General features: G+C 44.3%; 1 protein-coding gene and 1 long non-coding RNA gene across 9 annotated transcripts in view; one reads left to right on the plus strand and one right to left on the minus strand.

The window, feature by feature from the left end:
• The window catches only part of PHLDB2 (pleckstrin homology like domain family B member 2), an 80,288-nt gene extending 59,717 nt beyond the window's left edge, over positions 1–20,571 (minus strand). For 3 of the 8 annotated variants that reach the window (XM_067002126.1, XM_067002129.1, XM_067002117.1), the window contains exon 1: positions 4,150–4,301. Coding sequence is in view for 1 of the 8 variants with exons in the window: in XM_067002103.1 (XP_066858204.1) it covers positions 4,150–4,168 (19 nt within the window). In the remaining 7 variants the exon portion in view is untranslated. Of the gene's footprint in view, positions 1–3,319; positions 3,875–4,149; positions 4,303–20,411 lie in introns of those variants that run through there. The other 5 variants (XM_067002109.1, XM_048057374.2, XM_048057375.2 and 2 more) reach the window with 4 other exon arrangements.
• Positions 2,902–27,071, plus strand: LOC125181994 (uncharacterized). The gene is made up of 4 exons (XR_007160792.2): positions 2,902–3,260; positions 3,340–3,369; positions 25,485–25,549; positions 26,447–27,071. It is a non-coding gene; the product is annotated as an uncharacterized lncRNA (long non-coding RNA).
• Positions 27,072–27,301: the final 230 nt, after the last annotated feature.

The following is a 27,301-nucleotide window of genomic DNA, read 5'->3' on the forward strand; positions in this document are numbered from 1 at the left end:
AGAGAGACCCCAGACATCTGTGCCAAAAACCGGGGAACTCAGCAAAGCTGTTATCAAAGAGTCCACTTAAACATCCTCTCCATTTCCTCCTCCTCCTCCTCCCCCACAATACAAGATACCAGACCTTAAGCTACAGCTAATTTCCTGCCACCACAGCCCTGAAAAGCTTTTGGTTCCTCACTTTTCATGGTACATGTCCTGCAGTACACCGGTCTCCGTGGTGCAAGCGACCACAAGGTCTGACTACAGGCACAGGGAGGGAGCTTTAGTTCCCAAAGCTCACACTTCGGCACGTTCACCAGCGCTGAAAGTCAAATATCTGTGAATCAGATTTGACAAAGTCCCTTCCTTGTAAGCCTGCAGGTTTCCGATGTGGAAAAAGGAGTGGCAGAGGAAGTCACTCTTACAACTTATCTCTTCCTCTGAGAAATTATCGTGCTGGATATTGGAGAAGGAGCAGAAAAAGGACAATGCAGCAACAACAGAAAACACCCTGCACAGCTTTATTCCCATAGTAAAGTATTTTTTGGAATAACTACCCCAAAAATTGCACCTAAATACAAGATTTGTACTTTTTCTGTCCTACTGCAGAAGCACGATTCTCTCCTACTTCATAAGGACAAATGTTGTAAATGTCAAATCAATTGCTCTTTCCAGTAGACTGAAACCACATATTACTTTAATCAGGTCATGAAAACTGACAATTTTAAATACCCATCAAGAAGGAAAACATTCATTACCATGTAAATACTGGTTTGGTGATTACAAGTAGAGATTTTAAAACATTTACATAGGAGATGGACTGCTAAGCATGTCCAAACGAAAATTTCAGTGCAAATGGTGAAGCTTTACAGCTTCTGCGCCGTAACAGCTCCTCTTACCAGAAATTGAAACTATTAAAGTACACACTTCAGTCAATCTCATCTCAGACCTAGGCAGCTGGTAGGACAAGATATTAAACCACTTACTCAAATGGCATTATTTTAGCAGACATCCTTACCTCCTCCTTATTTCGCAGTCACACAAACCACTTTTCATCTGGACTACTTCACTGAGCTAAGCTGAGGTTAGGATTGCTTTTCTAAAAGGCGAGTTCATTGTTTTCTGCCAAACAAAATCCACCAAGAGGTAGAAATGCTTTAGAAGAGATTTCTGTTAAAACAATGAACTCCTTTCTTTGTGCTGAAAAACAGGGCTGGCAGAGGACAAGCCAGCCTCAGGCCGCCGTCTTCTTTTCTCTCTTGGTACCTCTCTGGTAGCTACTCCGTCATCCAGCCCACACCAGTTACCATCTCACACCAGCAGCAAGGAGCTCCCAGAAATTATTCTAACACTTTTTCATTAACTCCTTTCTTATTAAAAAAATGAGCATGCTCACGATTTGCAAACCAACATGTGACAATTCACACAGACGTGACAAAGAGAAAGCTCTGTTGGTGGCCTGTGACTGCTTTTATCTATCTAATTGTGCAGACTAACAACAAACAAAGCAAACAACAGTTTGTGTATTGGCAAAAGTGCATAAATATGCTCAGTTTTCATTTCTTAATCCCAGGAAATGCAGACTTTCTTGATCTAAAGTTGAGTGAAAAAACAATTATGAATTCCAGCTTGTGCACCGTACAGGAGCAGAAAGACCTTAAAGAAGAGTTCCTTCTTTCCCATCCCACCTGACACAATAAACTTGCCTTTAGGATGCCCCTAGCCCATTCAACAAGAGCTTTGCCATACACAACCGGTAAGTAAGTCCCAGAAAATCTAAGAAGCTAGAAAAACTACTCAGAACAGATCATAAGATGATTATTAATTATTTTTTTTTTTGGGGGGGGGGGAGGTTAAGGGGGAAGAAAGAAATGCGAAGGAGATTCTTGGACATCCTTACCATTTCCCCCTATCCGCCTATTACATTTTCCCACTCTCCCAGGCAACCTTTGCCCACGATCTGCTTCCCTCTGTGCTGACTTCTTTCACTGCCACTTTGTGCCTGTCAGTTCCTTTGTTAATCAGCTGCCTTCAGTGCCCTCTCACTCTGACAGTTTCTGTCTCTCTTATTTCGTCCGTCCATTTCTCCTCAATTTGTCTCCTTCCTTAGACATTTGCCCCATAGCTCCAAATGTCCCCCTTAGCTCTTTAGCACGTCTTCTCCTTCCAACTCTCAGGGCAGCGTGTTATCCGTAGGGACTACAAGCAGAGAAGCCCCCAAACTAAATGCTTCACATCACAAGTCCTTGGCAAACCACATCACGGCAGTGGCAGCCTAAGTGGCTCCAAATCAGCAGGACAGTGCCCAGTGTGGCTCTTGTGCTACCAAACCACGGGCCAGCTTGCCTACACAAGTGCACCACAGCATTTATCAGCGAGCCCCAGGATTTTGTTCCCTTGAGTGAGAAATACAAGGTGCTAGACAAGCAGGCAGAGCATTTAATATAACCAAGGCAGTTAAAGAAAATAGTTCGTTGACAATCCCATCCTGCATGCATGAGACTTGGAAAAATAACAGGCCTGGTCACATTTACAGATTTCACTCCTGTACAGAGGTCTGCGGAGGACCTTCTACACGGGAAAACTTCCAGACTCCCTCGGATGTGCCCCAGTGGTCCCAAACAAAACCTGCGTGGCCAGCACCTGCTCTGGGCGCCCTGAACAGGGCATCCTCTCACAGCTGTTCAGTTAGTGCCAGGGGAAGCACCGTGTGCTACACTGGCAGTTGCTACACATCACAATTAGCTGTTTGCTTTAATAAATGAAGACGGAGAGAACACGCCACAAGCACGGTGAACGCAGCATTAACTCCTTCATAAGCAATCAGCACCCACCCCCCCCCCCCCCCCCCACTTTCATTATTACAACTTTTCCTGGGATCTTCAAGTGGTAAAGACAGACCAGACCTTCCCGTCCAAAATCCTTCTGTCCTTTGCATTCAACTCCAACCCCACAGGGGATCTGCAATCTCCATCTGACCCTTCCCCTGCTTCGTGCCTCAAAAAGCACTCCACATCTTTCCTTTATTCCTTCCCAGTAATGCCCAACTGGTATCTCTGCATACTTTCACGAAACCAGTCACTAATGGTATCTGATAAGCACAGATAAAAACTGATTTGGAAAAAATGACTGCCCTTTCCGTCCTGGTTACTGTCGGAGATTTCCATTCCCTCAGTGCGAACGTGGGCACACAAAAGGGTTCATTTAGCATTCGACAGAAGGGAAGGGGAAGAAATTCCCGGTGCGGAAAAGAAACCACTTAAAGCAACCATAAAAAGGTATTAGCGGCTCTGCAAAGGGTAAGGTGTTGCCGTTTGAATACTCCGAAAGTTAATACCTCCTCTGTCACTCTCCTAGCTCGGCCTCTCCCTCCCTTTGCCAGCACAGGTAAGCGCTCCTACACGTTCTTCCGATAACTTCTTTTCCTCCCGCATCGCTTCCTCTTGCCGTGGGAGAGCAAGGCTGTCCTGTCCTCCTGCTTGCCATCCCGCTCGGCTCCACCACGCCTTTCCCCCGCTAACGCCTCACCTCTGGGGACCCACCGGGATTTAGGGAAGGAAACAAGCCGAGGAGCTCGGCAGAGAGGAGACCCGGCAAAAGCGGGAGAGAGGGACCGTGCACCCCGAAGATGAAGGGTTCACCCCAAAAACAAGGGGCGCTCCCGGGTGCCCGGGGATGCCGAGGGGCGTCCGGGCAGGCGTGGTGCCGGTGGCACGGGGACCAGAGGAGCACTCGGTGCCGCGGGACCATCCCTTAGGGCTTTGTGCGAGCACCGCCCGTCTGCCCACGGGGAGGAGAAAATAAAGCCCCGGGCAGCTCCGAGGCGTGGGGCGAAGCCGAGGGACCGCGGGCAGGGCCGGGCACGGCGGCTGCCGCTGCTGCTGCCAACAAAGCGGCACGGACAAAGACCCCGTCCTCCTCCTCCCTCCCTCCCTCCCTCCCTCCATCCCCTCCGCCAGGTACCTCACCCCCAGGGGCAAAGGGAAACGGGATCAAACGGAGCCACCCTCCCCCGGTGCCCCGCAGCCGCTTTGTTCGCCGCCGGAGGACAGCAGGACAAAGCGCCGAGCCCCCCGCACCCCACAGCGGCCGCGGGGCTCCCCTCCCTCCGATGGCAGCCCGGCAAGGGGGGGCAAAACCCTCTCCCCATCCCCGTCCCGCACTCACCGCCGCTGCCCCCCAGCATCCCCGCCGCTGCGAGCCCCGGCCCGGCCCCGCCGCCGCCTCCCGGAGCCGCCCCCCCTGCGCCGGAGCCAGCGCCGCCCCCCGGCGGGGCTCGGCCGCGGGGCACCCCCGCGGGAGGAATGGTTCGCTCCCCGCAGGCTGGGGGCGCGGGAGCGGGGCGGGCCGAGAGGACCCTGGATGGGGGGGAAAGGCGGCGGGGGAGAGAAAGGGGGAAACAGCGAGGGGGGACATAGGGCGAGGGACGGACGGGGGGACGGACGGACGGGCAGACAGCGGGGCAGGACCCTGCTGCTTGGTCCGCTTGGTCCCCTCGTCCCGCTCCACGCCCGTCCCGCTGGGAGAGGCAGCGTGGTGCGAGGGGCAGCGGCCGGCCCCGCGAGCCATAGCTGTGAATCGTGAGGCAATTTCCTGCCCCGCAGATTAGCTGAGTAAACAGGGCGGCTGCTGGCAGGGCGAGGGCCCGCTTTTCTTCGCCTGGGGCTGGGGCTGCGCTCACCTGTGAGGCGAGGCGGCTCCCTGAGCCCCAGCAGCGGAGTCAGGCTGCCCCCCAGGGCTGCTCAGCGCAGCCTGCCCTCGTGCAGCCAGCCCCTACCTGAAAAAATAAACACAATACACCAAAAAAGAACGCAACACACCAAAAACACGTGTGCATGAATATACATACAGCCCCCAAAACAGGCCCATCGAGGCCCCAGCGAAGGACATAGGCTGGTGGTGGCCGTCACCACGGGTGCTTGGCCCCGCTGACTGTCCCCGAGCAGGGAGACATGGCTGGGGAACACAGCCAGGCCCAGCAGGCTGAGCCCAGGGCCACTGCCAGGAGCCGGTGGCCTTACAGACCCAGCAGGGTGTGTTTGCCAAAGCGGCGTGCCTGGCCTGCGCTGTGTTTGTCACACAGGCTGGGGACACCGGCCCAGGTGGCTGCAGAGGTGCTGGAGGCTGCTAAGTGACAGAAGCTGCAAGGCCGACCGCTGGGTTGCGGCTGTCAGCAGGGCAAACAAAAAGACAAAGAGGCCCTGGAGAGGGGTCCCATCCTTCAGGAGACCAGTGGGAGTCAAGTATACAGCCAAGCATTGCTCCCTGAGCACACGTAGCACCCTCAGCTTCGTGAGGAAAGCCCCAGCAATGGGAGATGTGAGCCTGTCTGCTGGACAGTGCAGGGGCAGCAAGCTGGAGCACCCCAGATAACCATTTTGTTCAGTGTGGTGTGGCCTTGTCACCCTGCCTTTATCCCTTCTTCCCAGCAAGCAAGAGGGGACTGCAGCACGCACCTACTGTACAGGGGGCCTGGGCAGCTAGCATAGCTCATACAGCACCCCATAGACCTGAAACACCCCAGAAACCACTAACTGTTCGTGTTCAGGGGCAGTTTGGATCTAGTTCGTGCCTCACATTTTCCAGGGGATATTTTACTTGGCTAAAACCATTAGTTTACCACAGTATATACTTCATAATCACTCCTTAAAATCTGGAATGTATGTAGTAACACCCACAGGCCCAGAGGACATGAAAGAAGAAATGGCCTTGGCTGTCCTGGTATCTACTGTAGTTTACATACAAAACGACAAGCTTTTGAGCTGAGTTATTCTGATAGGCCAGAACCTGGCTGAGCTCTTCTGGGATGTCCGAGAGCTTCATTTATTGCTAGTGTTAAAGTTGGCTCATGTGCTTTGCTCACCAAACAAGAGGTCCATACACTTAAACAAATAAAGCCATGTACACGTAAGGAATGCAAAGTTTAGGATGTGCTCACAGCTGGAAGAAGTGAGAATGACTTTTAACCCTGCCTGCAGTCAGAGCCAAAAGCAGCCTGCCTCCCCTTTATCTCACGGGATCTTTCTTTTGTTATTATGAGTGGGAAAACCGTAAGTAAAAGTCTGCAAAAATCTCTCCCTAGGGAAAATGAAGCTTAACAGTATGGAAAGGAGTAACTTGGCACTTGCAGACAAACCATTCCTCTGAAAAAATTTAGAAATGCCAGTTGAATTGTTCCTGTGCTTAGCTCCTATCCATTAGGTGAGGTGTCAGCAAAGCTGGATGAGGCCAAGCATGCATTTCCCCTCATATTTCTATGGGAAAACATTACCTGAGTCAGTCATCTGTTTCTTGGCATCAAAAGAGAGAAAGAGAAGGAATAAAGCTTATTTCCAAAGTAAGAAGAGGAACTAAAAAAACAGCCATAGGTGTGGCCATAAGTTAGAATGTCTAACAAGCAAGACTTTGTCAACTTCTAAAAAAATATTCATTTGGACCTTTTATGTTTAGGAAATAGTTAAAAATGATCAAACAAGTAAAACTCCAGAAAGTAAAGATCTGAATATTGTCTGCTGTCCTTGGAACAAAGGCAACAACAGACCTTTTAAGGAAAGTCAGGAAGAAAAAACGATATGGAAACTTGCATGTGAACTGGGAGTCTCAGACTGGTTCAACGGTCCACCTAGCTAGCTTGAACCATCCTTGTGGCAGTTGCGCTGCTACAACACCTGTATTGCATATCATAGAGGCATTCAAAATTCCTCCACACCCCTGAGTATGCAAGCATGCCCAATAAAGGTTTAGTAGTTTCCATGGTAATTCATATAAGTAAAAAATCAAATGTTGGAAAGCTTGCACAAAGTATATTTTAATCATGAGTGTTGAAAACGGTAATAAAAATACCTCACTGGCATGCTTCTGTAACAGGGAAGGATAAATCTATTCAGCTGGGTCAGAACTGAAGTCACCTGTGAGCAGGCATCCACAATCACCATCTCTCCATTACCTGGTCCCTCAGCATCACCTATTTTATCTGCATCAGGTGTGGCCATGACTGCATTTCTGTCAAATGAGCCAGAGCCCACAGCTGGGAGTTGGTTCAGGCTTTATGTTACCTGCAGGAGGAGACAATACCCAGCCTGACGAAGTCAGTCGAGATAAAGCTGTCCATTGATGACTTTTGGCATAATTACACTTTTTTTTTTTCTCCCCTTTGGTGGCAAAACTGGTCTGGTTTCTTCCCTTTCCTGCCTTAAGTATTCATTTAGGTTCCCAATCTATAGTCTGTGGCCTTCTTGGTTGGGCTGATGCAACTACTGGCGAAAACGCGATCAAGAAAATGATCCAGGTGACAACTTCCTTCCCTGCCCCTCCTTCTCAAAAAGATCCAGCACTTAGTTGCACTAGAGTGCCTAAAAAGCGGAGGAACCACAGCCCAACACAAATCTGAGCTGCTCTGCTGGAGACCAAGCCTACATTTCTTGAACCCACATGACCAATACACCAATGGATTATTGAATTGCAACCTTTCTGAGCAAGCATGTGGCAACAAATGAGGTTGTAATGACTCAGTGCTTTGCAGCATGTAACGAGCATTTTGTACCACTGCCTCAGTAAAGAAACCCAGCTGTTGTTTGCCATTGCAGAATAATACTAACACAGTTGCTTGTAGCTCAAAAAATAATAAAGATTGTCACAACCAGAACTTCTGGTGAAACTTCAAAGCAAGCAGTGATTCTTCTGCTCTAACTCTATCAAAGACATTTTCAGGTGGTGTAACAGGCTGGATCTTAGGTCCTGAAGGAAACTTAATTTTTAAGTCTCATGGGGAATCTCTGCTAAATTAAAAGGCAACCTGGAGCATGACCACATTCATCAATACCATTCCAGTGGGGGAAAAAAAAAAAAAAAAGAACACACCCAATAGTTACACTTGCCATCCAAGATCAAAATCTAAAAATCTGTTAATCCACCACACAATGCAGAGGTATATCAAACAACAAGAAAAATAAAGCAAGCTGATGTTCAGCCAGTGGTATTCTTGTGACTTGGCCTGAAACTTTCTTCAATTGTCACACAAGAGCTATCAACAAAAACTGCCTCAGGAAAATAAGTTACATGAGTAATCAAATTTCATGCTCCAGGGCACAAGTCAATTGCTGGAAGGGTCAGGAAAGGAATTTCCTCACTCTCTTCCTTTGCACAGTTGTACACAATTAACTAGGTTGTAATTGCAAGGCAAGAAAGTGGTTAGGCTTTGCATTCCTCTGAATCATCAAGTGCTGGCTGCTTTTGCAGCCGAATTCTGAGCTTAAAGGACCAGCCTGGCAAGACTCGTTCTTCACCACACTTTGGTGAGGCATTGCTGGGATTTGCAGTGCAGTTGTGGCGTCTGCTCTTCTTGTCATGCTACCTTTGACGAGTAGGGCTGTTTCAGAACTACCATTGAAGTGGGGACCTGGATAATTCAGGCAGTTAGTTTTCTGTTAATGAGTTGTCACCAAGAAGTGTCTCTACCTGTAAATGGCACAACTCGTAATGACTCATGCAAGTAGTAGCCGTGTTGCAGCCGTAATGACCTGAAGATATAAGCAAAAGATTTGTTGGAAAAGTAAGCACTTTTATTAAAGCAACTATACCATTTGGTGTAATAAAAGATCATGCTATTTCTTATTTAAGTAGCACGTTTTAATAATCCAACGGATTTTTGCTAACACAGGCCAGACATGACTCTCTAAATCGCAAGAGTGCAACCCTAAGCTTGCGCATGGCTGTCTGTCTTTGGAGCTGATTAATTGCTTCCCTTTGCTAGAATCAGCACACATCTGTGAATGAGGGTAGCTTATAACTTAATTATTCAACTCTGATACTGCAGCTAAGTTTTAAAAGTTTTTCTGTACACAAACACATTTTTGATGCACAACAGGCAGTTAGTTCTGCGAGCAAACACACTGCACTTCACACACAGGGTCTACAGGCAGCACCTTCTCAGTGCTCCTTAGAGATATTAAATCAGTAGGCAAATGGTGGACACAAGACAATGTAGTACAAATACAATAGTTAGTGTTTTGTGATTACAATCACAGATTAAGCAACAATTCATTTTGTACTCCATGGTTGGATACAAGGCTATCTATGCCCTGTGGTTGCCCTTTGAGCAAGCAATAAGCTGATGAATATACTCCTATACACACCTTAGTCAGGGCTGTGTGACTTGTCTCTGATGCCAAGCCAGTGAAATTCTCTGTTCCTGCTTGGTCCTTATCTGTCATTATCAAATCTGGATGCACAAAGCTTTTATCTATTTATCTAACACAGTGGGTCATGTGAGTAAGGTAGTACTTTCTTTAGTAGGAAACTAGAAATCTAAAAGCATTTAAGCCAGTTGACCAAGGCTGCACACAAAACCTCAGCTAGAACAAAACAATGAGTGGAAAACCCAAGATACTCCTTTAATTTTATAGTTAATCTATGTAGAGACAGAACTCCATGTTCAAATAAATACTCATTTGGGTCCTTCCTTCTGCAAAAGCATTCTTCCCCCTCAGGTGAAATTGAGTTAATTAGTACAGAGACAGAAGAGGTAGAAGAATTCATTACTACTAGAAGGGAAGACTGTTGCCAAAACTTACTTCATTCTCTTCAGAGTAATTGGGGCCAGAATTGATGTAGTGGCTTTCATTAAGGAAAAAGCTACACCTAATAAAGTTTAGATAAAATACATCCTCACAACTGATTCATGGGGCTGCCTTTGCTGAGAAGTTTTATATGTGCATTGAGAAGGGTTGTAGAGAGGGTTTTTCTTGGCAGATGGCCTCCAAATGTGAAATTAACTCCCATTAGCAACACAAAGGATGACACAATATCACTACTGCTTTCTTGCACTAATAGGGGCAGAATAAGACGCAGACACATTTCAGCCTTAGTTTTCCATGGTTTTTCTCCAAATAGGGACAGGATTAAAAGCAATGTGAAAAATAATAATTATAACTATTTTCTCCCCATGTATTTGTTACTCAAAGCAGCTTATGTGCTTAGACAAACAAAATATGCAAAACCCAAAGCTAAACATCCTGGAAAATCACTAATGCCCAATGCAAACTCAGCCTAAACCAGAACAGTAGTCCAGCAACAACCAGGCATCTAACCTCCTGACTGTATGTGTCCCTCTTCAACAAAATGCTAAAAATATAGCAGGGGAGAGGGTTGCAGAGCCAAATGCATTCGGAAAATGCATTCATGTGGCAGAAAGGGGAAGATGGACCAGTGATTTTGGGGGGGGGTCTGATGCTGCACTTATTTTTAAAACTCATCTCTGCTGTAGAAAACCAGCTCCTATAGCCAGGACAGCTATAACCAAGCATCTTGTTTTAACCAGAGGCTTTATGAGGCAACACCACAGCCAGTGGCATGATGGTAAACCAAAAAATAAATAAAGACACTCGGTTACTTGGAAACTATGAGGAGCTTGGAAAGGCCATTTTACAGGAGTTACACTGTGCAAAGACTGCTGCGTCAGGCGTGTTTCCTTGCCTACCGCTGCTCACCTCACCTCCAAGCATGGGTCCCTGTCCCGCAGCACCACGCGCCAGCAGCCTGTGCTGCCTGTGTGCAGAGCCGTCTCGTGCCCGCTCCTCTGCCTGGGTCTGCGCTGCTGCTGTGACCACGACCCCACACACTCCCAATGAAGTTCACACCGCCTGATGTAGGATTAGGCCCACAGGAAGCAATAAAATAAGCTTGCTGATCCCAGAGTATCACAGGAAATTAACATATGACAATCTTTAACACGTTGTTTTAATAAATTATAATTTTGTGCTGTAGCTTCAAGACCACTGTGATATCTGAGATAGGACGCTGGGGGTGGTCTCTCCTCCGTTTCGTAACGCCTTGTTTGCACGTTGCATGTTTTTCCCCTTCTTCTTTATACTACCGAAACCTTAAAGCATTTGCAACAGCATCCCAATGTTTGCTAACAGCCATTTGGGTTGCAAGCTCCCAGGTCTATCCTGTAAACTTATCTGAGAAACCTTTTACAACCAAGAAGAGAAACACGCTATCTTAACTATACACTTCACTAACAGGACATAAATTAGGTAACAACATGAAAAAGGGACACTAAAGCAGCCAGCCAACAAACAGAGAGGAAAGGGTTGATGCTGGATCCTCATTAGGCTTCTAAATAGTTTGTCATTAGCTGGCTTGTAAAACCTCAGAGATTTAATGAGAGAAAAATGTTTCTTTTTGCTGAATGCCTCAGATCTCTTCTTTGGCGAGTGAAGTTTTAGGTTCCCCCTCCCCCCTTCGTTTCTCGAGAGGCTGCCAAGTTTTCCGAGAGCTAAAAGCAACAACTTTGTGTGCAACGTTACTTCATGCTTCTGGTATTAATCTAATAGAAGGCTAGATGGGGAGGAGGGGGAAGGAGCAATGAAAACTGGTTTCCTGCCATGCAGTGGGAAATCCATAGAAAATTCACATCTAACACTGATTTTAACAGCTGGATGGCTGTGTTGGCTTTTCCCTGCCATAGGAACATGTAACTACATACTTTTTTGTTATAAAAATGAAACAGACATCAAGCAAAAGGAAAAATAAAAAGATGATTTGCAGTTGTAAATACCCCAAATAAACCGGCCTCTTCAAATAGGCTAAAAGCATCAACACCTTTTGCAAATCACCTTATATTTTCATTAACATTGCTAAAAAGAGTGTTCACAGAAACTATAGGAGGAAGTCATCTTACTGATAAATACCTCAAAAAACATTTGCACGGGAAGTGCTCCAGCAACCCCTTTAAAAAGTGGGTTTTAAGAATCACGCCATCAGGACATTGAAATAAAACTCTGCAACAGAGATGAAAAATCATAGCAAAAATAGCATATCACAAATAATTGCCATGGAAGTCAGAGAGAACCATCCTGTAGCAACTCAAGGCTATATATAATATACCCCAAATAACTGTTAGTAGCACCTTCCTAAAGGACACAGCATACCAGTTGATAACTCATTATACAATGAGTTAGCCCACATTTGCTGTTAATTTCTTTATTGAGAAGGGCTCACCTATTTATTCTGACAATAATTGCTGGGAGGGTGATGGTCACAAGTGTAGTTCTTTATCCTGATTATATTTAAAATGTTTTTTTTCCTCCTTCCATTCTTTTTGCTCATGCTTTGCTCCACCTGTTTCTCACGCACCATATGGTTCGAATCATGGCATATTGCAGAAGTCAAGATTTTTTGATGCTAATGCAAAGAAAGCTTAATATGGTACACATGCTGAAAAGGAACCCTATTTTGTAGATAAAACAGGGCTGTAGCATGTTCATGCGTGCTACATCTGCTAGGTAGGATCCATACTGCAGGGTCTGATTTCTCCATTTTAGCAAATTATCTTGATTCTAATGCTTTATCTGCCCACTGGTGCGTGAGATCAACAGAGTGAACATGACAGCGGGTTTTTATGTCACTAGCTGCAGCCAGCCGTTATACTGAAAGTGTTAATAACCATTTTCATCGCTCCCAGGCTTGGATTAAGCAAACTGCAAGACTCAAAAGACTCTCAGGGGTAGTGATGGCAGAAAAAAAACAGAAGCTAACACCCAAAATACTGAGTAGAAGCTACGCAATATGAGCAGAGAGGCTTCTCTCGGGGCAGATAAGCACAGGGCTGGAACACTTGATAGCTATAGCTTGAAGTACTGATGGGCAGGAGAGAGCAAAAAAAAAAAAGCCTTGAAGAGAAGTGAGAGAATGAGAAAAGTTGCAGTGGATATGACATTAGAAAGAAGTTTAAAAAGACTGAGCTTCCTAGGGGTTAGTGCTACTGAAAAGGCAGAGATGTCTCAGCAGAAAATTGTTTCCAGTTTCTTTATTCCGTGTTCATAAAAAAACAGCATTTTGTGCACATTTGTGTAAGTCAACAGGACCATTGCCATCGCTCCCTCTGTACTCCAAAAATTCCAGCTGGTATCAGGTTTTCCTTGTAATGGAAACAAGCTGGCAGAACTTCAAAACCTTGATAACAGCTTATACAAAGAAAGGACAACAATAGCCAGTTATACTTCACTATTAAAATGTTGTTCTCACCTCTTTTTTTTAAAAAAAAAGAGAAGTTGGATAGAATTTGGCCATGCATAAACTGGTGCCACTCGAACCCAGCAGCAGCTCAGAAAGAGAACGCGAAGATGCAGCTATATTGGAATTTGGTCAGGGAAGGGTATCTAACAGCTCAACTTTCGTCAAATGCGCCGTGGCCAGGGGATAGCAGCACCATGAAATCCCTGAGCAGCTCAGTTAGACAGCTTTGAAACAACTGAGAAACTGAAATACGAGTTTTGAAAACTATGGTTATATGAACATCTTATTTGTTTCTTTATCAGAAGGCACAGAAATCACCCAGCCCCGATAACATTTTCTTAAGAGCACAAACTCTCTGAAGAACCTAGGAAACTGAGGGAAAAATTGTTAAATGAGTGGAAATAACCTTTGCTGGACAAATCCAGTCCAAGCAATTCTCTCTTGGGCTTAATGTTGCATCTTTCCTTTTCTTTTTTTCTTTTTCCTTTTTTTTTTTCTTTCCCTTTTTGACCACAGTAGGATTTTAGGTTCAGTTTAAAAACTACCCTCACTTCCCATGGCCTTTGTACTATGTTAAAGCCATGTGATCTGTGCCATTTCACATAGATTTAAGAATTACGCCGGGGTTTACAAGAGCCAGAAGCTATATAAATGAGACATTTTTACTTCTCTGAAAAAAAAATGTTCCTCTTTTAAAAGTATTACAGTCCCTCATTTTTCCTCCCCTCTTCCTTCTTTTCCTGACCATATGCAAGTGAAGAAATGGCCTTTGTTAGTTTTTCTGGGCTGGCACGAAGCCCAAAGACCCAGCTGACAAAAACTTCAAGTCAGCAAATGCAAAGGGGGGAACGTCCCTTTCAGAGCCCCCGTTTCACAGCCTCGCTGTCACCGAGCATCTCAGTAGCTCCACACAGCAGAGCCTCGCCGGGCCCTTTGTTACAAGGTGAATCGCTCTTCCTCGGCTCCTCGTGCTGAAGCAATTAGTTCTCCTCACCCACCGCAGGCGCAGCTGCCCAGAGTTTGAGTCCTGAGCTCTGGGGGAAGCTGATGGGATGGCAATGGCCCGAAATGAAGCTGCTATCAGTGGATTTGAGGGGTGACAACAAAGCTCATCCGGCTCCTGTCTTTCCCACCCACGTTAGGCCTTTAATGTGCCATCACACATTCAGAGCACAGCAGCTTCACAAGGCTGCGTTAGCCTGGACAGTGTATGTCCAGCAAAAGGTCCCTGTTTTGAATACTTGGGTGCTGCTATTAATGCTAGCCCACTACTGGATCACTGAGTTTGTACCAAAATTTCTGACAGAGCAGTCAAGTACTTCACAGAAGCTGGTTCCCAGTGGTCACTTAGTCAGAAAAAACAGGTGCTGTGAACAGACTTAAGCGTCCCTCTTATTTATTGGTTGGATAAGATGAATTGTGTAATATTTCCCCCTGAAAGTAATGCAGTAATTCATTTTCTTTTTGAGAAAATCAGGGATTCACCAGGTGGCACGGTGATTGCACTATAGCTTCGCTGCAGAGAGGCGATTCACTCTGCAGTCAGAGCACTTCACAAAATGTAGGAATAAACACTGATTTCTCACACGCTTTTTTCTTTCCCTAGCCTACACAACAAGCGAACACTGTTCTTTCTGATCCTCCCCTTCCCTCAGCGGTCCTTTGGTATTTACCTCCTCTTATTTTGGATTTCCTGTCTGCACTCCAGGGAAAGGATTTTCCTGTGAGAAACAAATGTCACACTGCTGATTTATTTGGACGTCAACAGACAACATCTATCCTTCATGTGAAGCAAGTTCTCATCTACCTGTTACCAGAAGAGTACTAAGATTTTTTATCCTTAGCCATTTTATTTGGTAATAGCTTTAGAGAATTAACTTTCTGGTCTCTAGCAGAGCTGCTATTTCTATGTATTAAACTGAGAAGGATGCAGCTGTTTCAGGTTAATTGAAGACTTAAGCTGAACTAAAAATTAAAGCCAAACATCAAACATTTTGAAAGCATACCTACTTTCTGTAGGGTCCTCCGTAGCACGTGTCTTTTAGGTTACCCTATTTGATGTTTTGCTCTGATAGGGGAAGAAAAAGAAGCCTGAATCCTCCATATCTGTGCATGTGTACAGGGAACAGGGCACGGCCACTCAGCCAGAAGCACCCAGATATGGTGATACCGAACATACGCAGCTGCTTCTGAAATTTCAGAAGGTGGTTTTTCACAAGGGGCAATCTTCTTGGCAATTCACATGTAATTATTAATGGCAATGAAGGCTGTCAGTGGAACACGGGAGGAAAACCAGCTCATAGATGTCAGGATTTAAGACTTGCATCTGAGCAGTGAAAGCCCCAGGATATGCGCCTGCTCAGATGGTTGGAACCCCGAACTTGCTTCATCTCAAGCACAGATGAGAAGTTTTGTCTTTCACCAGCAACTAAAGAGACCAGTAAACTCTTAGCTTCCAAGCTGGACCTTTGTGGAGGCAGCCAAGCCCGCAGGCTGCTTGCTGGCAGGGTTTTGAAGTGCTGATGAAGGATAGAGGTGCCGTCTCTGGCTCTCCAGAGTCCAGAAGACACACCACCATTGTGCCATAAAGATTAAAAGTCATTTCCAAAATGTCACAGGGAAAGGTGTTCATGTGTATGTATGCTCAAATGCAAGGTGTGCACGTAATGTTGAAACCTTTTCTTTGAATCTACGTAAGAGCAGCAGAGTGCAAAAGTCTAACTGAAGGATGTGATAGGATGTATTGCTTACTGCTTGTGTGATGAGATATATTGTTTGCATTTTATTTGAGAGCTTTTCAGTGTGTTTAGTACTTAGGACATTGAAAATGCATCAGATGTCTTTGCTAGCCTCTTGTGGTACATTATAGGAGATGGTAGATGCTGGCTGCCATGATTGCAGCAGCACGACTGTGGCACACACCAGTTTGTGGCTTTGAATGGGTTGTACTATATGTCTGCAAGCCGTTATGGAGCATTGGGGACTATTTTGTGGCTTGTGGTATATGCAGAATGGGTGATTTGTAGACCTTTTGGGTCTAACCAGCTATTACCTCAGTGCTTGTGAGGCACCAGATGGATGAGCCAGGAGGCTTGTTTCATATACGATCTGTGGTATCTTATGCCGTTCACTATTTTTTTGTGGAAAAATAATAATTGCCTTCATTGTATTCTCACTTTGAAAGCTAAAAACTTCTTTCTTACATATAAGAAAATTTTGTCTTACAAAAGTCTAGACGTTTAACTCTGGGTAATGCATACTAGAAAGCTCTGAAAAGCCAGTACCCTGGCTGGTGCACCACCAGAGAGCTAGCTGAGGTTCAGAGGAATGCAATAAAATGATGTACAGCATAACTTCAAGTTTTGCCTTAAGCCCATTTGCTTTTCATTTTCTGCAACCTAAGCGTAAGAAGAATCTAAATCAACACTTAGCGATCACTCATGGGACTAATGCAAGTCAGCCTCAGACAGCGCTTTAATAGAAGTCAGACTTGGTTGTACAGGAAATTATGTGGAGCCTGCAGACACTTTAAAGCCAGAGGAACTATCTATGGCAGGTGCTGTTTTAAGTGTTCTTTAGCTTTGTCTCAGTTAGAACCCAAACCCAAACATTAGAAATTTCTTAATATTATGTTTATAAATAGGCTGCCAGAAGTCTTTTTTGAACAAAGCTGTAAGGGACAACCTTTCTGTCACAGACAGGCAACCTATTCACATGGTCAATCTAGTCAACAAAGCATACACAGTGCATAAAATCTGGACTCTTTTAGGTGACAAGATAGGTCTCTAGTTCAAGAGAGAGCATGTGAGACGCTGTAGTACTCAGAAAGATGTGTAAAGGTGAACAGTGGTCAAACTGACTGTGCGATCAAGTGAAAACGCAAACCTCCACACCTAGCTACAAGTCTCACTTTGCCAAATTCAGCTCTGGAACAAGTAAATAATCCTACATGGAAAGTGAGAGTAGGCTAGCTGGGCCTGGTTCTCATTTTATTCTGACCTAGCCTTTCCCTTCAACTTGCTGTTTGTTTATATTTTCTGCACTGAAATCTGCAGTGGCATTCCTTAGAACAGATTCACTTGCCTAGCTACAGCTAGAAGCAGAGATCCCTGTTTCTTTGCCACTGCAGTAACGGGGAGATCCATCTGAGCGTTGCCGCATTCTGAGCTGAGCATTGCCCAGTAGCTCTGCATCACTGCTCTCTGGCAGATGGACAGGTGATGGAACCTGGCATTGTTATTTTTCTAAAACAAAACCTTTTCATTTCAGAGCAACTCCATAACACCCATTTCCTTGTACCCAGAGCAGGTAGCACTTTGCTTGCTTGCTTGCTTTGAGCTCCAGGTGCCTGATCTTGTAAAGTCTCTCAGCTTTTATTCAATCAGGCAGCAAGTATTTCTTTTGTTGGGACTTTCTTGATGTGTGCTGCTCCGATGTTTTTTCTGGTTTCTCTCCCACGTGAACAACATTCAGCCACCTGCACCTTAACGCAGCCTGTTTTCAGACCCTCCGCCCATGCCACACGCATTCTTAAACAGCTCTGCATGTACCCTTATTGTTGGGGTGGTGGCTCCCATTGTTTCAGCTATCTATTCCTTAAAGCCTAATTGCACTTTGCACTTGACTCAAATGAAGGGTGGTTGTTACACCCACTACCTTCAGCAAGACTTCATGCAACTGCCAGCATCACAACGTGTGTGTTTTTAGTGCCCAGACAAACCATTGCAAGTATGTCCCAGAAGCAGAAGTGCTCAAGAGGACACTAACCACCGACAACAACTTTTGTGTGTGTTCCCGTAAGACTTCTGGAGCTGCTGACCTTCTTCTATCTTCCTATAGTAAGGAAGCCCATATTTAAACGCACCAGCTCCTTTTTCCTTGGCAAAGGTAGTACAATCTCTTCCACTCTTCCTCTTGCCCTTTAAATCACATTCCTCTCCCCAGCTAATTCTCTCCTCCAGTTAAATCCACCCATGTGCTGTTCTTTTTGCTGGAAGAGCTGAATTTTCTATAACTGTAGGTGCAAAACTTTGCGAAACACAGCTCTACACATTTCAAATTTAACTGGTATTGCTGGCTAGCCTTAATGCAATAAGAAAATGTACCCAGTGTATTTAGGTGGGATTTTTTTTGTTTGTTTGTTTTATCTTTCAGTCAAAACCATCATTTTTGTCACTGAGTGGAAGCTGTTTTCATACTGGAGAGGTCTGGGCCATGGGACACCTGTGTTCAGGTTCCTGCCCTATCCATCTGAGAGGGTCTGAGGTTAAAACACTGTGCTCTAAGTTAAACACAATTAGCACTGTAAGATGGGCTGCATCCTGTGTCAGGCAGTGTCTGATACCACAAAACAAACGTTCTCAAATTAAAACATCCCATTAGAGTCCAAATGGAAACAATAGGGTTGACAAGAAAAATATGTATGTAAAAATCAGTAGCATTTCAAACAGTTCTCCTTTCACTCCAGAAAGAAGTAAACAAATTTTAAAACCTCCAGATCTTCTAAGGAGCGAGCATCATACTCCAGTAGTAACAGAATTGCAGCACTAACAGCAACAGGATGCTCACGATAGCATCCTGACCTAGAACAGAGATGTCCTTTCTCTGACACAGGAAATTTATCAGCTTTGGAGCTTTTCCACTTAAAACAGAGAGACTTGCATGAACGCTGCCTGCCAAAACCTGCTCCATGGAGCACACAAAGGAACAGAGTGTCATGGAAATAAATGAGCCGCTTCCTTGCGCAAGGGCAGAGGTATTCCTTCAGCCCGGCAGTCATGCCCTGGCAGGAACCTCACCTGGCACCTATTTTTGTCAGCCAACAGGCCGTAACCCTGAGGCAGCTCAGAGGAGACTCGAGGCAGCTGTTCCCAGTAACAAAGTACAGTGAATGCAGAGGCAGGCTTCGGAAATCCCATGGAAGGTTCCTCTGATGAGTGATGAGCCGATTACAAAAGTGTTCAAGTACTTCTGGGAAGTAGCAGATCCCACAACTGGTCCATCCCAGGAAATTGCCTCATCGTTGGGCAAAACAGTTTTGCTCCCTCTTGCTTTATCTGCCCTTGGCTTGATGAGTCTGCCTTCCTTTCCTGACCAGACCATGACTCCACGTCAACAGGTGAGGCAGAGGGTGTCTCCGTGCCAGCTTGTGCCCTGGATAAACCAATTACCCAGCACACGCAGAGTAAATTTGAACTGCCTCAGGCAGGGGAGGAAACTCACGCTGCACTGATACCCCTCACTTCCTGGATGAGAGGTGGGCATTGCCACAACTCAGACGAGAACAGCAAATCCCCTGTGTACAAAAAGACAACGTAGGTGCCTGAGCCCAAGTCATGAATCCTGATTGCAAATCATTCCTTATTTCAAAGCCGTGAGCATGCACTAGGCATAGGAGAGCACAGAAATTTTTGTCATGTTCATGTCAACTGCTTTTCCTTGGCCATTTGCGCTCTCTGGTAGACTATGAAGCATCTATTTGGGCACCTGGACCAGGACTGTGACATACAGTATTTGCACTGGGTAATCAAAAGTTAGGCATATCGTAACTCTGTGCTCCCACGTGCAAGCTGCCGTAACAGCTTGCGCTGCAGTGCAGGTCTGCAAAGGATTTGCACAGGTGACTGCCAGCTGGGAACTTTCTAAATTTCAAGTGCTCAGTTCTCTTTTAACAAGATTTTTTTTTAAATACACCTTGATATATTTCTAACAAAGTTCAAAGAAGTATGGAAATGATATCACAAGGAAGTTTCAGAATTTAGCAGAGAGCTCTGATCCCTGGGGTTAATGATGAGAAATGCTCATGAGCCATTGTCACATCTCTGCTTTAAGCAGGAGGTACTAGTGCTTCCTTCTGAAAAGGCTCAAAGATTTCGTACCACAAGCATATATGTTTCCGACCCTATGTTCAATAGCCTTTGGTGAAACATTTGGTGAATTCAGCACGCAGCAAGCGTCCCATTTGCTGAAAAAAATGATCCTCAACTTCTGAAGTTTATCAAATACTAAACAAATGGAGAACTAAAGCAGCTTCAAAGGCCAGGGGGAGTGAGAGCAGCGTGGTGGAGGTGAGCTACCTAACAGTGTGAAACCACCCCAGTATTTGTACCTGCTCTTTCTGTAACAACATAGTGCTCCTCAAGGAATAACTGACAGTGCAGGGATGTTCACTAAGCTTTAAAAAGAGGACAGAAAATTGAGCAGAGGGAGCTTTTGCCATTCAATCACACACGAGCCAGCAGAAGAGAGGAGGTAAAAGAACTGGCTGCTTTACCTCATCAACACATCATCCCCGTAATTATCCATGCCCTCTGCAACCTCTTACTACACCAGCTGGCCCGAGAAACATCAGCATCTCCTTAAAGCTGGAACACAGAGAGAGTCCCCATCAACAAACGGTGTGAGCTCACCTTCACAGCACCACGGTAATCCTTCAGGCAAGTGACCTGCGCTGCTCCAGTTCAGCCGTCAGTTTCCGAAAGCTGGGGCCAGGATTCGGGACTTGGTAGATGAAGACATTACTAAATCTCCTCCGGCTCAGAGCACACACTGAAGCTGCTGGAAGGCAGAATAATCATAGAGAGGGAGCCAAGTCACAGATATTGTATGGAGTCTATTTGGAGGCTTGGCCTCAATTAGCATATAAATGAAGTGATACACGCAGCCGCGGCTTGCCAGAAAATGAGACAGAATAATCTCCCCAATTTGGCAGCTCTCTAGAGCATTTAGTTTGTGAATGAAGAGCCAGGCACTCTTTGAAGCCAAGCTGGGCCCACAGCTTACAGCCAATTGACTTTACATGGCAAAAAGTTTTGGAAAGCACTGAGGCACACCAGCACTTTTTTTTTTTTTTTTTTCTGCTCTTAAACTAAGTTTCTATTATAGGAGAGTGACTTTGAAGTTACTCATCACAGTTCCACGAGACCGATAGCATTTCACCTCTTGCATGCACAGGCCCCGAGGAGATGTGGTACGGACTTCCTGCTGCAGAGTCCTGGCCATTAACAGAGTGCTTGATTTTATTCCAAGTGAAGGAGAAGGAACTGAAAGTTCACAGGAAAATGATATGGAGGAGATGTGACCACGTAGCTGCTGAGCTTAGACAGACAGAAAACTTACTTACTTACAGATCTTTATTTGGATAAAGAGTGAGGAGACAAAAATAGAAACAAAGACTTTCAAAACTAGCGCACGAGCATAGAGGGAATGAGTAGTTGTATTTATCAGTATAGCATATGCAATCCTTTTAAGGTTTTTCTATTAAGACCGAGGGAAGGCGGCTTGTATTTTTGTGCAAATGCCTTTCACATTCACTAGAGTTTAGTTTTCCTTCTTTAAATATTTTCAATTGTCAGGGGCTCGGCTCAGACGCAAAAGCAAGGAAATGTAAGCACAAAGGCATGCAGATTTTTCCAAGAGCAGTGCAGTCTTGCTTCTATAGCTACATAATCTACTTTGGGGAGGATCACATTTCTAGGAGAGAAAGCAAAACAGATTTAAACATAGGTAAAATGTAAAAGGAAATCAGTACCAGGCTAAGATGGTCTTGTTTTTCTTTCTTTCGACATTTTAAATCTACTCTGGTTTAAGTACACTGACTTGAAAAAATAAATCAATTTCTCCATTTGCATTAGCAGCCACAGTCAAGCCTACACGTAGCTGTATCTTCTGTTTTCCATCCTGGGATGAAGGTTTCTCTTCATTAAAAGCTTGGAGTTACAGAAACATCTTACAGATCTCAAGGAGGTTTTTGAATGAAGAAACTCTTTACGTCCCTCAGCTAGCCTGTGGCTCCTTTATGCACTGAGTTAGTCCCTACCCCTCATTCTTAAGCTCCAATTTAGTTTTTTGCTACGATGCTGTAGCAGCTGCAGCCTGGCACTGTGCAGGTGGCTTGTTCTCTGCAGATGCTCTGGGCTGGCTCCTCAGCACGTGTGGGTGAGGTACTTCACTCCTGCGCTCGTGCCCAATTTGCCTTTTAGGCATCTGAACACACAGGTTCCTGTAAAAATCCGCAGTCAGCACCTTGTCCCGGAGTTGCTTCAACAATCAGCCAGATAAGGTCCTGTCTGCTGTTCACAGATAGGAGAGCCATGAGCTGAATAACTCTTTCTACCACGTGAAATAGTCAAACAGCTTCAGCAAAAAGCAGGAATGAGTCTCGTCTACTGCTTGAGCAAGAGCTGGGAATTTTAATGACTTGGTTCAAAGAAATATGCGACATCCGACTTCATTCAGTGGGAAAAATTTTGACTGCTGTCACAAGAGAAGGAAGATCGAAATACAGTCTTCAAAAAGCCCCCCCTTGCCCATTTTGTTAATGTTCCCCACCCCCAGGCAATCTGCTTTCCTGGTGAGGCATTTCTGGCACAGCTATTGTGCGAAGGGTGGTTTCTGAGATTGCATCCTGGAAAATATCCCATTCAAGTTTCAACAGGGGAGAAGTATTTCATTGAGGAATTAGTGTTTAACCCTCCCTAACAAACAAGGAGCAAAGTGGTTCATCAAAAATGAATATAGCAGAATGAAATAATCCCATGACTCAGAGTTGAACCAGAGTTATGATGCAAATCTGCTAGTGACTCCAACTTGCATCTGTTTAAATTAAAGGGCAAAACTGCTCTAATCTTGTTGGGTCTTGCATATTCTGACAACAAGACCTGAACTGGAAGGGCAACATAATTTTCCAGTTGTCTCCACACTTTGCTTTCTTGTGGTCAGCACCTAAGAGTGGCTCTGGCAAAATTGAGGACTGCTTCCCCAAATTTTTGCTTTGTAAATGTATTTCTTGCCAGTGCTTCTAGGCATAAAACATCACCTTCAAAAATCATGAACTTGTTATGACCATGACCCATAGTTTGGAAATTACAGCTTATTATGAACTGAAGATACCAGCTTTGTCCTGAACTCACAAAACATCCTGCACAAATCTTGTCTCTCCCTTTTTTTTTTCCTCTCCCCCCTTGAACTCAAAAATCTAAAAAGCAAAGCAACAGAGGTTAATAGAGTAGGAATAATGGCAATCCATGGAGCTTTGCTTTGATTTGTGTCATCTCAGCACTTGGAGGCCCCAGCTCCCTTCACAGGTCAGGAGTGCTCCAGGGACTGGCTCTGTTCAGCCAAACCCTTCTCTGTGTCTGCAGCAGAACGGGACCGAGCAGCACAAGCATCATTTTACAGGCTTAACCTACCTGCCTCGAATGATGCAAGTAACAAGCCACAAAGGAAGGCCAGCAGGGAGCCGGGTACTCCTCATGGGCTCCATTACGGAGCACGTGGCCGATGACCTTGACCGCTGTAGACGTAGCCTGGGGACGCGCACGCCTCACTGTTGTTACGCCGTGGCCGAGTGCCACCAAGCCTCTCTCGTCTGACGTGATTTCCAGCCTCTGGCTCACCCCACTTGTAATTGCTTGCTCTGCTCCCTCCGCAAGGGCAGGGAAGCAGCAGAGGCATGCTAGCAGGATTCACGCCACCTTCCCGGGAACCTCTGCTGTGGTGTTTTTAATGAGCCTCCCCGTACCTAACACTTGCAGAAATGAGTTTGGAGAGAGATCAGGAATAAGGCTGATTTCTCCTTCAGAAGGAATAAATGCACAAAACCTAAGATCTCAGCTAAGCTAACAACCTTCCACGAGGTTCAGCATACAATGCAGAGACCAGCTGCAAAATAACAGTTGGATTTCAGCTATAAACAGCCTGAGGTTTACAGAGGGTTTATATATCTATTTTGGTGAAGTTATTTATCCTACAGGAAAAATGCTATTTGTAAGTCACAGTGGGGAGGGGAGGAGAGGAGGAAAGGAAGTCCTTGCTTGTGTTGTTAGAAGAAGCTGCGCTTCTAGACTGGGACAGGGACTCTAAAATTAACATTTTGCAAAGCCACAAGTTTGGACAGTGTCCAAGGAGATCATGCCTTTTTTTTTTTTTTTTAATAAAAGATCTTACAGCCATCAAGATACTTAAAGTTACTTTCCTGCTTTTTAAAAGCACACCCTGTTTTTATCTTCCTGGCTGGGGGTGGGGGGAAAAAGACAAACTACAACCCAAGGTAAATAAGAATAGCATGTGTTTTAAGGTCTGTATGAGGCAGTGAGGCAAACGGAGTGAAAAATGGAATATAAAGAAGAGAAAAAAACAGACTGCCCTGGTGGAAGACTGAGAAGATTCATATTAAAAGCTGTTAAGAAGGAAAAATCTACAAAAAGCTGTAATATTTGTGCAGCCTGAATACAAACTGCATACTTTACATGACTGAATTTCACAACTGAAGCTGCTGTGTACGGGTAAAGTAGACACTGAAACAAGAGTGGCTCTAATGGAAAGCGACTTCCAAATGAAAACAAGTGATATCTGTCATCTTTATCTGCTGTAAAACAAACAAATACTAAAAACATGTTATTTCTTCACGCTATCCTATTTCATTCCTCAAAGAAGTCCAGCAGACTCTTTTGGTTTCTATAAAAACATTTCAAGTGAAAACCAAAAGATGATGGAGCACTTGTTTTTTGTTCTCAGATTTCTCCCAAACACGAACATCGACAAAGCGGTCTGGAAACCTAATCATGAGTTACAGGCACCCTCACAACACCAAAACAGGAAACATTTCCAGAAGCCCTCAAGCCTGTAGGATCCAGGGTAACTAGCACAGCTCCACTGAAAGACCTTATTCACTCCATACAGAGATGGCATTTGGGGCTCCAGGAGCCATAAATTTAAAGTTTTAGACTATGTCAACCATTGACTTTGTCAGTTACCTCATTTCCTCTCCCACCCATTCCATACTCATCTACTTTTTCTAATATTTTCAGTCAGATTCAACAGTAACACGATAGTAGTGAGGCAGTAATAATGAAAAAATAGAGTATCCTTTGCTCAACATATCCTGAAAAGATGCTGTCACCTCAGCCAGACAAAAAAGCCAACCATCTATCCACAACGGAGGATGCAGATACCAGTAAGTATGTATTCCCCCTTCTGAAAGGTGTTGTGAATCACCATATTATAAACATATACGTCGTCCCCAGGCAAAATTATACCACAATTAAAACTATCAGCATGTCTTATACTTCACCTTGGACCTTAATGAGGAACACCAAGACGTATTTCTTCCTCATACCGTAGAGCTTTGCATGGTAATTATAGAATTTAATTTGCAGTGTGCAGATGTTCAAGTTTAAGTGGCACGTTTTGGCTTTATGACAGCCAGTGACCGATACAAGTCCTGTAGGGTTTTTGCTCCCAGATCCCAAACAGCAGGCGGGACAGCCTCTCTGCCAGAGGCAGGGATGCTCAGGGGAACTCTGGCTCACAGAAGTTCTCCACTCAGTGAGTTCCCCGACTCGGCACCACAACAAGAGGCCAAAACACAATCACAGAGGTTGTGTTTTCGCAATGAAGGTATAAAGAGCTTCACTGGCCAATTAAGGCTTTTCCCCTATCTTATCCATTACTCAGTATTGTCATTTCTTTTGCACATTTAGATTCCTTTTCTTCAGAAGCCGTTAGTCTACAGTGCATTTTCTACTTTTGAAGTGCCCATGCAAAGGTAAGCATGTAGTTTTACTGTTTGAGGAATTCAGCTGGGGGACTGCTGAGCAAGAGCTCTAAACCTTCTGCTTTGCAAGATAACATTTTAATGTTGAATTTGTATCTTCGATTTTTGGGAATGATCTAAGAGATAAGATTTGCATCTCAAGAACTCAATATTCCTTTAACATTAGCTTACACTAAAATTGAAAATATAATCTTGTGTCCTTTTCCCTTTCAATTCCAGATTTTATTTGCTCCTGTATTTAGTCATAAGTGAACTATTTTATGTATTAAACAATAAATATCATATGTATAGATTTCTTTACCTTGCTATTTCTGTCATTAGTATTATACACCATAGTTAATAATTTAACACTGAAGCACAGTCTGCACTCCTATGTCGTGAAATCTGATGCACAAAAAAATCTTTTCTTACTCATTTCTATTGCTAATATTGAACATTAGTGTAAAAGAGCAACAAATTTATTTACAGAAATTAACAGGTATGTGGGAACTAAAAGCACAAATTCAGATTAAATTCAACAAACCATTTTAGGCCCAATACAAAAGAGCACAAAACTCAAACCAACTACTCAATCAGTTTTTTCCTTTTTTTCCGCCCATTAAAGAATAAACTTATATAGGTGGTTTGAAAAATTTAAACGAAAACATATTTTCTTCACCATTAACACAGTATTTTGCTCGTTCATCTTGATGGACTTTGAACGAATGTTAGCGGAGTATTGAAACAAAAGCAAACTGTGCAAGTTTTTAGATTCACTTTCCAGAAGGCAAATTAATGACGTTAACAGTGCCTGGGTCATTCAGAGTCCATTAGAGTCACATTTGAGGAGGATGCAGTCCCATGTCAGTCTCACCTGCAGCAAACTTCTCCGATTTTTACTGTCTGTAGGCAGGAACCCCTCGGACAACCAGCTGGATCTGGACTCAGGGAAGGGCGATGACCATGCAGGGACTGTGCAGTGGAGTTTTGGCCCCAGAGAAAAGTCAACATGGACGGGTTGTGTTCAGTTTGCAGGATCTGACATTGCATGTGGTTTAGCTGAATGTCAAATGTTATCTTTTATCTCCAAACATGAGCTCAAAGTGTATCCTGCCGGGTCTGGAAAACTTGGTAAAGTGATAATACATGCAATCAGGGATTTATCTGATACAGACAACTCCCATTTTCTAGACATGGCTGCAAGGATTGTACATGGAGAAACATCCAGCTTTTTCTTTTTTTTTTTCTAAAAGAGTAGCAAGTTTTCTACTTCTCATTGTTGTCCTTTTAGAGGTTAATCAAAAAATTAGACTTCACCATTACAATTTTCATTTAAAGTCTTTCTTTTCATTGGTTAGCATTTCTAATGCTCCATGCCTGCAGTTAGGTTGTTAAAACAAATTTAGTTCATGGATTATGATATATCCACATATCTTTTAAATGTAATTTTCTACTTACTGTTATATTTCAGAAAATATTTTAGCAGGATGTAACCAGTATCAAAACATGACTTGATTTTTCCACAGACTGCTCAGACTTTTTTCAATTTGAAATAATGAATGAGTCAATGTACATGTTAAAACTAATGTAAACCTTTTAAAAGCTTAATCTCAGGTAATTTGTCTGAGAGAACTGCAAGCTTTCAAAGTTGTGGTAACAACCTAGGCAATATTCAGCTCCCTTGCCTGAACAGCAGTGTAAATATGAACTAGATATTGATGTAAGAATTATTATGGATCTGTACCAGTCTGAGTATGGAACTCA

This window comes from Anser cygnoides, chromosome 1 (genome assembly GCF_040182565.1).
Source record: "Anser cygnoides isolate HZ-2024a breed goose chromosome 1, Taihu_goose_T2T_genome, whole genome shotgun sequence".
In the NCBI taxonomy this organism is placed as follows: domain Eukaryota; kingdom Metazoa; phylum Chordata; class Aves; order Anseriformes; family Anatidae; genus Anser; species Anser cygnoides.